The sequence below is a fragment of the Callospermophilus lateralis genome, chromosome 10 (genome assembly GCF_048772815.1).
Source record: "Callospermophilus lateralis isolate mCalLat2 chromosome 10, mCalLat2.hap1, whole genome shotgun sequence".
NCBI classification, from domain to species: Eukaryota; Metazoa; Chordata; class Mammalia; order Rodentia; family Sciuridae; genus Callospermophilus; species Callospermophilus lateralis.
The window spans coordinates 110,024,665-110,036,988 of NC_135314.1; the positions used below are offsets into that span (position 1 = coordinate 110,024,665).

A 12,324-nucleotide genomic window follows, 5' to 3' on the forward strand; every position below is an offset into this window, starting at 1 on the left:
TGTTGGTGTTTGGGGACGTTCTGCATGGTTGTTAGGGGGTACAAGGATTAGTGTATGCTCTGGGGTGGCAGATTTGGGGCAAACATGAGAAAAGGTTTCCTGAGAAACCGAAGTGGCAGAAATAGGACAGCCTGCTTTGGAAAGTAGTTTCCCATCCTTTGGAATGTTGAAACATGAGCTGGACAACATCCAGGCTGGATGAACCCACCTCAGTGAACCTGTTCAGAGACTGAACCATATTCCTTATGATTTCTTTCACACCTCGATGTTTCATAAATCAGTGACAGAGGAGTGATGTAGGCACTCACATTTTGTATTATGATTTTAATTTGAAGTTTTTATTATTAATATTTAAATTAGTCTACTTTTACTTATTAAAAATTTGTTATTACTCTCTTTCTGATGACATTTGTTTAGTGGTGTTGCTAGGTGGTACCACTTAGTTAAAGGAGCAGCTTCTGTTGTCTCAAGGGAGGTTGCATGAAGAATATAAGTACTTCTGAAATAATCCAAGAGTTGGTTTCACCTTACTGCCCTAGAGCAAATATTTTATGAATCTATCTCTTAACCCTCATGAAAAGTAAAACAAGCAGAGGCTGCTCGAGGAATCTTCATACTTGAGACTAAAAACTGACTCTTTCCTGACTTTACTGAAATGCCATTTTTCACTGGCCCTGTGCCGTCAGAACCCCAGGCACAATTCATCTGAGGGAAGTAAGGGGATTTAGCTGACACAGAGGGTAGATAATATAATACAAATGGCTGGATACATAAATAGTACTGGTTTTAAGAGTTTTAATCTCAACTTCTCCACATATCATCTGGTTATTTAATGTTACTAGTCTCCGTTTTTAATCTGAAAATGGGTATAATCATATCTATTAAGGGGACAAGAACTGGTCAAGGGTGAAGTAGTTAAGTTCAAAATGTTTTTATATTTATAGTTTTGTGACAGACTGTTAAGTTCTGTAAAAATTATAAAATGTTGAAAGTGAATAAGAATCTAGAGTGAATAAGAATTTCATTTGGTTCAATGCCATAATTTTGCAAATGAGGAAAATAAGATCTGAAAATGCTAGGAGGCATCTCCAGGATCAAAGAGATGATTGGTGGTGAAAGGGCAGTGATTTCTTCCAACTTTATGGAAAACTCATCTTAAAACAAGAATTATAGAGATGTTTTCACCGTTTTTAGTTTTATTTTATGGAAAATATTTCAAGAGAAAATCTTTCCTAGAGATATCACAGAGACCCTTCTGTAGTTCCAAGACTTTTGTCTCTTTAGAGTCAATATGCTAGGTTTTAAAACTTTATCCAGATGTGGGCGGTATTATTACTCCATGGTATAGGACAGTCTGTATTTACTTTTCTCTGACCAGTATGGTTGCAATATAACATCTTCAGTTGAACTTTATTTTTCAGGGCTAAAACAATATCATTTCTGTAAATGTGTGTTCTATTTTCTAGATGTCTCCTGAAGAAAAAGTTTGCAAATACTGTGGAGTCAGCTATCTAATTCTTCATGAATTTAAAGCTATGGAAGAAAAAATGAAAGCAATGGAAAAAGAGATGAAATTTTACCAAGAAAGTGTAGAACGTGAAAGGAGACTTCAAGAAAAGCTACAGTCGCTTAGTCGAGATTTTGAACAGTACAAAATTGACAGTGAATCCAAAACAGAAAGGTTGGAATGTTTTTCTTCTCTATCATTTATTTAGTTTCAAAGAAAGTACGGAAAACAGATTTTGATGTTTTTCTAGAATTTCCTTTCCAAGTATAATTTACACTTGAATATAGTTGAGTGGTCATTAATTATATTAATATTTACTAAATATAATTATTGGTTTGAAGCTTTGTTCTGAGGAATGTATTTACTATCTGAATAATTAGAAACCAATTACTTTGGTAACTCTTAAGTTGATGGATCAATTTTTTTTCCCATATATATACACATCTTATTTTTTTAGGAAGATTTATTTATTAAAATTCAACTTTTGATACCCAACATTTGTATTGAAATGGCTTTGGCTTTTAAAGCTTAATAGAATAAGGACTTTGTGTTTTGAAAAGAATACCAAGACATTAAAACTAGTACATGATTCTAAGTTATTGAAATTGGAATAAAATTGAAAAACAAGATGCTAATAGTATAGAATGGAATCAGCAGTTTATTCTGTCTAAAGACCCATTGGTAATGAACTTATATAGATGTTTCTCCATAAGGTTTTTTGTTGGTGTTTTATGGTCTTTCCTTTTTCCTATGAATGACAGTTTTTTTTTTGGTTTAAAATATTAATGATTGATGCTAGTAAACCCTCAGTTAATGAATTTGGAGAATATCATGTCCATGTAAAAGTAGTTATGTTTTATTATAAAATTTCATATAAAAGTATATAACTTCATTAATTGCCAAAAGAATTAGATATTTTTTAGTCCTTTACCAAGAAAATTTTGTTATAGTTTCTTCAGTTTCAAATCTGAGTCATAAAATATTTTATAGTATTTGAGTGGGAAAATTAAACAAAATTAAAGATTTGAAATATTCAGTTTAAAAGTTTAAATTTGAAGGGTTTCTTCCTGTCAGGGATTCTTTTGCTTGGTATTGTTCGCACATTACTTTCTTTAGTGAAATGTTGTATTATGCACGTTGGATACAAACACGTGAAGTAAAAACAACAAAGAAAACAACAGGCAGGAAAGTCCCTTTTTACCCTGTGGTTGCCTTCTTACACGAGTCAAAGCACTTTGAATGGTTTGGTACGTGCCTTTCTTGATCTTCATGGTGCCTTTACCTGTGCTGTGGGTACATTTCTTTGATTTGGCATCACAGCTTTGAGCAGCCTGGACTGTAAGGTAAGTGTGTAGTCAGCGTGTGGTTCTGTGACTTGGCCACTCGGCCACAAAGTGCTGCCCTTCCCTGTAGTGATGCTTTCTCTAGCAAAACAGGCCTGAGATGACTTAGCCATTTCTCTTTTCAACCTGTATGTTATTTCTGGTTTTTATTACTGCATATAGAATTGTTACTTACATTCCTTTGAACATGTTTTTCCATGGGATAAATTCTTTTTTTTTTTTTTTTTTTTTAAGAGAGAGAGAGAGAGAATTTTTTTAGTATTTATTTTTTAGTTATCGGTGGACACAACATCTTTGTTTGTATATGGTGCTGAGGATCGAACCTGGGCTGCACGCATGCCAGGTGAGCACGCTACCGCTTGAGCCAGATTGCCTTGGAGAAGGCAGCATTAACTACATGCAGCCAGTAGCTCGTCAAGCATCCATTTCCCCCCCATCTTATTGATATTGGTTTCTTATTTTTTCTCAGTATCTTGAGTGAAAAAATATTACCTCATGGTTGCCTTTTGCTATTGCTAAGTAGGGTGATCACTTTTCATATTTAATAGGTATTTATATTTCTTCCTCTGTTGCTTGCCTATGTATGTAAATTGCCCAATTTCTATTGGATTGTTTATTTGTATGAGTTTTAAATATATTGTGACTTCATATATGTTGTTAATATTTTCTCAGAGTTGTTTGTCTTTTTTTCTTGTTTACTTTTGCCTGTACTTTGTTTTCATTTGTAGAAAATAATATCCTGTGCCAAATTCTGGTCCATTAGAGTTCTGTGCCAAGTTCTTTTGGTTGCAAATAACAGAAACTTACTCTTTTTAACACTAACCTAGAAACAAAAAGGGATTTATTGGAGAAGCATGAGATGGTAGCTCATTGGTAGAAAGAACGCATTCAAGTACACTGGTTTTGAAAACAGACAGTAATAGAACTTGCTTGGGGATCTGGAGGTCTTTTTGGAGTGAATGAACTCCAATTTTTCTTCCTTGCATTATTTCATCAAGATTGGAATCCCAGTAAAGGGTTTTGTTGGCTTCACGAGGATTATCTGACCATCCCCAACCCCTTTGAGCTGGAGGAAGGGGAAACCTTGGCCTTGATTGACAGTTATGTGAAGACTTTATACAAGGAAGGAAAAGATTTTCACTAAAGAGAAATTAGACTTTTATTATCAGAAGAAGAGGGAGTAGATTCAGGCAAGTAAAAACATCATATGTTTAAAAACTTAACAGTATTATCTTGGAATTAGCTTTGTAATATCTTTGGAATTAATTTTCATATAATGTGGGGTAGGTTATTATTTCATGTTTGTTGTTGCTTTCCAGATGTCTGGTTTGTTATCCTAATATCATTCATTAAATTCTTTCTCTTTTCTCCTCTGATTTTTCCATGCCATCTATTAATTTCTCTTCTTGTCTATTTGTGGACCCTGCATTTTGTACTGTTGACTTACTGTCTGTCAGTGGGCCCGTACCATACTTTTGCTGAGCAAATCTTTGTTTTGCTTTTTAAGTTGTCCTGGCTTTTCTAGTGTATTCTCTCTTCTGGATAAATTCTAGAGCCAATGCTAACCAGATTTCATAAAACATTTCATGTTGTGATTTAGGCTGGGGTTAAATTTATTTTCTAGAGCAATTATATATCTTGAGAATTAATATTTTTATAATCTTGAGTCTTCTTATCCTGTAATGTAGTATTCCCCTCCTGACTATTTATTCAGAAGTTCTTTGAACCTCTCAATAAAAGTCTTTATTTTCTTGCATGTTCTGCATTGGTTTAGCCCCTAGACACATAATTTCTGTTGGTATTGGGAATCAAACATTTTTCATTGCATTTTCTAATTTTGTTAATGCTGTTGATTTTTATATATTTTGATTTTGTATCTAACTCCCTTGCTGAATTTTTTATTAGTTGTATGTTTTCCAGTTGATTTTGATGAATATATGTTATATATATTCATAATACACAAAAGCATGCACATTAAAATTGATATATCATGCAGATAGACTTATCTTTTTATTTTCAATTGTTATATCTCCCCTCGCCCTTCTTCTTATTACTCTGGATTGGACATGTAGAACAGTATTAAATAATAAACCTGGAAGTTCATCTTTGTCATTATTTCTGATTTGATGTGAATTTGTACAATGTATTTCTGTGTTAAATAGGATGTTTGCTCTAAGTCTTTAGAAAATGTCCTGTTACCAATTTAAGAATTTCTCTTTTTATTCCTAGCTCTTCCAGTTTTTCAAAAAATCAGAAATTGTAACTGGATTTTAATAAGTGCTTTTCTGTCTTCTGTTGTGATGATCATATGATTTCTCTCCTTAATCTGTTTATATAATAAATAGTACTAATGGTTTTTCTAATATGAAGGTATACTCACATTTTTGGTATAAAACCATTCTGGTCACAGTATATTCTTTGGGATTCCCTGATATTTATGCATGTGTTTACTTCCTTCATGATTATTGCCAAAGATGAAAGTACTCTGTACTATTTTCTATAAATATTCTTTTAAATATATGTAATTTCTGTGATTATAATAAGCAGAAAAACTTTATCATTTGCCATAGATAGAAGGTCAAAAATAAATATGTAATTATTAAAATAGTTTTTGGTGTCTCTGTAAACATTAAAGTAATGTCCATACTACTGTGATGTGTGAAATAGTTTCTGAAGAGCTTTGTTCTTCTCATAGTATTGGATTAATATGCTAATATATTACAAAAAGTTTTGAACTGTGTTCACATGTGAAGTGTCTGTAGTTTTATTTTTTATGGTGCCAAGACTGGCTTATACCAGTTTAATTTGAAATAAGTTAAGAGCCTTCCATCTTTTGTACACCAGACATTTTGAATAACATAGCATTACCTGTTCGTGCAGGTTTGGTAGACCTCTGAGGTAAAAAATGTCTTGTGTCTTTTTTGGGTAGTCAAACTTTGATGACCCTTTGTGTTTCCTCTGTAATTATTGTTTTACTTGTGGATTTTTACCTCCTCTTGAGTCAGTTTTGGAAATTCACATTTTTTAGACAATCAAGAATTTCACTTGGCATTTCATGCATCTTGGAATTTAGTAATATGTAGTATTTTCTTATTTAAAAGGTCATTCTCTATTTTTCTTATGTTCGCCCTTTCTTTCTTCCTTGAGTTGGTTATTTGTGTTTGGTTGAAAAAGAACCAAAGGGGGCTGGGGAGGGAAACTTTGCAAGGAAAGTAAACAGATTGTCCCTTTTATTGTCCTTTTCAAAGGAGTAGATTTGGTTTCATCAGTCAAACTGGTTTCTTTTCTGTTTTCTATTTCTGTGAATTGGATTCCCCCTTTTTTCCTTCCTTCCCCACTCTCTCTTCCCCCGCCCCCCACCCCAGGGCTGGGAATTGAACCTGGGGTTTTGCATGTTTAGGCAAATGCTCAACCATTGAGCTAGATCTGCAGCTGTGTTTTCTATTTCATTAATTTATGCTCTTATTTGTATTCATTTGGAAACTTTTAATTTCTAGTTCTCTTGGTAGTTATGGAAGTGAAGTCTTGGTTAATTTACATTCAGATTCTTAAAGTTATCAAGTTTTCCTGAGGTGACAAGAGAACCACAAATCTTTTGATAATAGTATTCTATTTTCATTTACTTCTAAATTAGATAAAAGTTTAGTTTTTATTTTTTAATTAAAAAAATACTTGGAAGAATGCTTTTATATTTCTCAATGGGTAGATTTTTGTGGCTACCCTTTTATTTACATCTGTTTTCTTCAAGTGTGGACTGAGAATATAGCCAATTTTGGAGAACTTAAGAACTTAATATACAGTAAATTTTTGGAAATATTTCATAGATACTTGAAAAACGGTACATTGTGGACATAGCTTTTTAGTAAATCCATCAAATTTCACTGGCAAATTGTACTATTCAGATTCTATAGAACTTACTTTTGCTGTTTCATGGACATGTGGTGTCTTGTTGTTTTTTCAATTCCCTAATGACATGACATTGAACATCTTTTTACATGCTCGCCATCTGTATATCTTCTTTGGTGAAGTGTTTATTTTGCCCATTTTTGAATCAGATAGTTTTTGTTTTTATTTTTGATTTTTTATAGTTCTTTGTTCATTTTGGATAGCAGTCCTTTGTCAGAAGTGTTTTTGCAAACACTGGTTTTGACTTGCCTTCTCATTTGTTAGACATTGACTTTTACAGAGTCGAGGTTTTTAATTTTAATGAAGTCCAGATTGTTGAGTCTGTTGGTGTGTGCGCACCATGCACTCTCACCAGCAGCCAGGACGCCCTGTGTGGAGAAGTAGACCTTTCACATCATTAGAGTGGCACACTCATGGCAGGCGGATGCTCATTTTAGAGAGCTGACGGGCCATAATATGTCAGGTTAGTGTCTGAGATAATTCTGTTTAGAATTTAATTTGTTTTAAATTTTAACTTTTATTTTGAGATAATTGTAGTTCAGACATATTCATAAGTAAGCCTGGAGGGGCTGTGTTCCCTTCATCTAATGGTGACATCTTGTATCACTGAAGTTTCCTTTTGAAACTCCGGTCATATGACTGTTAGCTTTTTTGTTATCATCCCGTAGTTCCAGAAGGCTTTGTTATTAATTTGTTTGTTTTCCTGTGTATTTTCTTTCTGTTCATATCAACAAATTCTGTTGATTTCTTTTAAAGTTCCTGTTCTCTGTCATTCACTGTTCTTTTTCATCCAGTGAATTTATTTCAGTTATTGTATTTTTTACTTTTTAACTTTCTATTTGTTCTCTTTTTGATTTCTATATTTTCTTTTTTCTCAAGAGAGTTTGTAAATTTTTTTTTTTCTTTTTTCTTTTTGAGACAGGATCTCACTAAGTTGCTTAGGGTGATGAGGTAGCCTCCAACTTGCGATCCTCCTGCCTCAGCCTTCTGAGCTGCTGGGATTATAGGCTTGTGCCATCATGCCTGGCTGTAATTGAATCGTAAAGCATTTTTGTGATGGCTGCTTTATAATCCTTGATTCCCATCATCTGATTCATCTCAGTGTTAGGTCTATTAATTTTCTTTCCTCATTAACATTGTGATTTCCTGATACTGACTTGATAAATGTTTTTCAGTTGTATCCTGGTTATTGTGGAGGTTACACTATGAGACTCTTGATCCACTTAACTGGTAAGGCAATTTTTGTGGTTGTTCCTGTAAGCATGTTTCTGGAAGAGATTAGTGTTTGAGTTGGTAAACTGAAAAGAAGATTGTTCTCATCAATATGGGTGGACATCTTCCAGAATGTTGAGGACTTGAGTAGTGTGAAGAGGCTTAAGAATGGTGAATCCGTTCTTCCTTCTTGAGCTGGGGGGCATCCACCCTCTCCTGCCCCCAGACATCAGTGCTTCTGGTGTTCAGGCCTTTGGACTTGGACAGAGGTTTCCACTCCTGGCTTCCTGGTTTGCAGGCCTTTAGTCTTGGACTAGAAGCACACTGGCTGCTTTCCTGTACTACCAGCTTGCAGATGGCAGATCATGGGACTTTTTAGCTTTCATAATCATGTGTGCTAGTCCCTCATAATAAATCTCTTTCTGTATATCTCTCCCCATCTGTCGTCTTGTTCCTGTTTCTCTGGAGAACCCTGACTAATGCAGCACATGTGTATGTCCAGTTTCCCACTGGGCCCCCTGACACTGCTTCAGGAAAGGTGGGGCCCTGACTCACTGCCTCATATCAGATTGGTGGAGTGGAATTCCTTTGCCCCCTCAGTCTCACTTATACCTTTCTGGCAAAAGTAGGTCACCAGCTTGCACTGCCTGTCTCTCTGTGGGGGACGCAAGATCAACTCCCTGCTGCTAAACCCACTGTTATCAGGAGGGCCGACCGATACTGTTTTGTTGCTGTGGCTTAGGGACAGGAACTTGGCTCTCTGCATCCTGCTGGCATTGAGGGATGGGAGAGGTGGAGCTAGAGTGCCCCCTACCCCTGCTCCCAGCCACTTCTGGCAGGTCCCACTGACACCAGGGATGCCGAAGCAGAGTATTGAAAGTCTGTGTCACCATCTAATTCCAGCTTGCTGACACTATACAGGCTGCAGACTCCCCAGGGAGATCTGCTGACGTGGGCTTGGGAGTGGAGGTGGGACAGCAGTGCTGGCCAGGTCTGTTGTTAGTGCTTTGTTCAGACTCTGCTTCCAGGTGAGTATGGAGGTTTAATCCCTCTGGCTCACTGACCCAGGAAAGGAAGGAAACTGGAGAACTCACCACTACCACATGTACCATACTGCTTCATCTCAGAGCAGGTTGGGGTGGAGCCTCAGCTTCCCCATGGTCCTGCTGACACAGAACTGGTGGGGGTAGTTGGAACATCTTCTGCTTCTGCAGGAGGGAATTAGCTCAGCTCTGGCCGAGCCCCATCACCCCCATACCATTCGGGAGACTTGGAGGGCACCATTTGCTCCCATGCACCAGGGATGGAGTGGCACAGAAGGCAAGTCCCTTACTCGCTGGATCTCCCTGGGGGGCCTCCAACCCTGGATCAAGGGGCAGCGTTTTAGTTGCATTAGCTTGGAGGATGGCAGATGTTGCCAAGAACGCTCCTGTCTTCACTTGGACAGCCAGTGGATCAGAGATTTCTTGGAACTTTTTTTGGTCTGTGGCGATTGGTGGTTCTGGGTCAGAGACTTCTACAGCACCTTGTCTGGCATGTATGAGAGACAATAAGGAAACTCAGGAACTTTGTAGCCTTGGTGTTTCTTAAGTCCCCAAATTCCCAATCCTTCTGTCACGCTTTTCCCACCTTTCAGAGTCTTCCTGTGCTTGTCGTGTTGGTGTTTCTCCCACATCAGCTGCAGACCAAAGTCCTCAGGTACAGAGCACACTGTTTCCTCCCTCCTTGTCTCCGTGGTGCATGTGCACAGTAAACAGAAGCTGGCAGATGTTTTATGATTGGTATAAATGATGTTTATGTGAGTCTCCTTGTTACTAGATTTGGCAAGGTGTGGGGATTGGTATTTGTTCAATGATATCGATAGCCCTATGTGTACTTGTTTATCTCTATTACCTGTATAGATTTGAAAGCCCTTCCATGTAGCAGTGTAATGTTGCTATAGCAACATGGTTACCAAAATAAGACATTTTTTTTCTGCTGTCTTTTTAAAGGCATTCTTTTCCCTCAAGCTTTTTAATCCTGATAGTTTGAAGCCATCATTTATTGTATTTATTGTCCCACCTTGATTTTTCCTTACTTAGCGTTAGTTATTGTTATAATAGATAAAATGCATTTTTATGAGTTGAGTCCTACAGTTTTCATCAGGCTGTATCTAATCCACGTAAGAATGAGTGACGTAGGGTGACCAGTGTGGGCCCTGCCATTGCTGAGCCCCTGACCTCACCTTTTTACTTTCTGGACCTTGGTTTCTTCACCTGAAAAACCATCAGAGAATCAGCCATTTCCCCAGGATTCCGTGCACATACCCAGTGCCTGGAGGAATGCTCCCTCACCTTCCTTTTTCCCTCTTTCCATGCTCATCAATTAAGGTCAGGGGTACGCTGGTGCCTTTGTAAACACCACAACATTCTAACCTACCTCCAGCCTCTAAACACCGACTAACACCACAAGGAAATCCTTGGGTCCAGGAAGTACTGCACCTCAGCTCTAGAAATGAGTTCTAGTTTAATTGGCATTGTAAAGTGCCTGACCTGACTTTGACTAGGCCTACAGCCTGTGTTTTTGCTCAAAGGAGTAGAGGATTATATGGAAAGTACAACTTTAGAATGTGATTATTTTATTTATTAGACCCCTCTTCTTCACAAAGAAGATATGAAGTGGTTTAAAAGGACAAGATGAAATTAACATAGGAGGGAGGGATCAGACAAAACCTGAAAAACTAAATCTGTCACCCCCAGTGGTCAATTATTAAATTCAGCTTTCCTGCTGGTCCTTCTTTCTGTCTGAGCTCCAGGGGTCGCCATGCTGCCAGCTTTTTGCAGGCCTGGTAGTGGAGTGTGTGGGGTGGGGGTTGGGGCTGGGGAGGTGGGCTTTAGTTAATTTGTTTAAGCAAGGCTGACTAAACACTAGAGGAAATCCACAGAGGAGAGCAGTAGGCCCTGGGGAGGACTTCCTTCTGACAAACAGCCAGACCCATGATGCTTCACTGAGGTGGCTGTTCTTGGAGGGGGCAGCAAAACTATTCTAAAGCTCACAGCCCCAGTTTCCTGCTGTCCTCATCTCTCACCTCCCCTCACTTGCTTCATGTGCACCCAACTTGAAATAACAAGTCAGATGATTTTTATTTGTTGCAGATTTAAATTAATACATTTTTAAAAAGGTGTGCAACTTGGTTTCTTCTTGAATTCTTTACATATTATTTACTTATTTCTAAATGGGAACAGTTTTCAAATTGGAGACAAATGTATCAGTTCATTGATGAGCAGCAACTCCTGCTATAGATGGTTATGCAAACACAAGGAGATTAAATAATGATGCTCATACAACTAGTTAAAGTCTGTCTCTTTTCTATAATATTACCATTTGGATTAATTGAAGAAACCAATAAATATGGCTCAGGCAAACTATGACAGAGTAAACATGCTGTCATAGGAGGCCTATTCTGCAAGGGAAAGGCACACCAGATGTTAAACCTGGTCTTGTTGGACTGAAGAAACCCAATTGTTTAAAAAGCCAGTGTTTAAGATGGGCATAATGGCACATGTGTCCAATCTCAGTGACTCAGGAACCTGAAGCAGGAGGATAGCAAGTTCAAGATCAACCTCGACAACTGTGTCAAAATAAAAATAAGAAGGGCTTTCAATCTTCAGTACTAGAGGAAGAAAAAAAATAAAAGGTGGTATTTAACAAGAGAAAAGGGATGGTTGAGTTGGCAGAACTCTCAGGGAAGCTGTCTCTGGAAGCAATCTGAAGAACTCAACAGGAAAGTTCATATATCATTGGCCTTATATTAAAATAAAGTGAAAGCTTAGTACAAATGTGAAATTCTTTTCATCAGCCAAAAAGGCTTCACATCTGAAATGGCTAATTTTGACATCCTGTTTGTCTTTGTAGTGCCCCCGGTCCAATTTAGTTCATTGAGTCCCGAAGTCCACCGACACCTCTGTGTCTTCATTCTTTTCTGTCCATCACAGATGTGATGTTTTGTTGTGTCAGCCCCTCATGACAGTGTCTTAAAGTTCCCCTTTGCATTATTATTTCATCATGTCAGCCTGGAGAATCCCTCAGGTGGGTGACTTCAGCTAAACCTACTCTTTGTACTGGTATCTGGTTGCTAGGAACCTGGCACCAGCTATTATTTCCTCTTTCTACAGTATTTTCATCTTTTTCTATGAACCTCTTCCTTACCAACAGCATTTCTTCAGGACTTTGCAGACAAACTAATGAGACCTGGACTCAGTCCAGGACAGCTTCATGCTCTCTTCCTTCTTGCACCAGCCTGGTCTGCACTTTCTCCCTCCATTTCTCAGCCCACTGTGATCTTGCTCTACTCATCATTTTAAAGGAAAGATTCTA

The 12,324-nt window shown here is 37.5% G+C and overlaps 1 protein-coding gene across 1 annotated transcript in view; it reads left to right on the forward strand.

Annotated features, from left to right (window-relative positions):
- Lekr1 (leucine, glutamate and lysine rich 1) overlaps positions 1-12,324 on the forward strand; it is a 161,288-nt gene that overhangs the window by 13,124 nt on the left and 135,840 nt on the right. Inside the window, exon 2 of the mRNA XM_076867055.2 lies at positions 1,467-1,681. Within this exon, the coding sequence (XP_076723170.2) occupies positions 1,467-1,681 (215 nt within the window). The remainder of the gene's footprint in view (positions 1-1,466; positions 1,682-12,324) is intronic.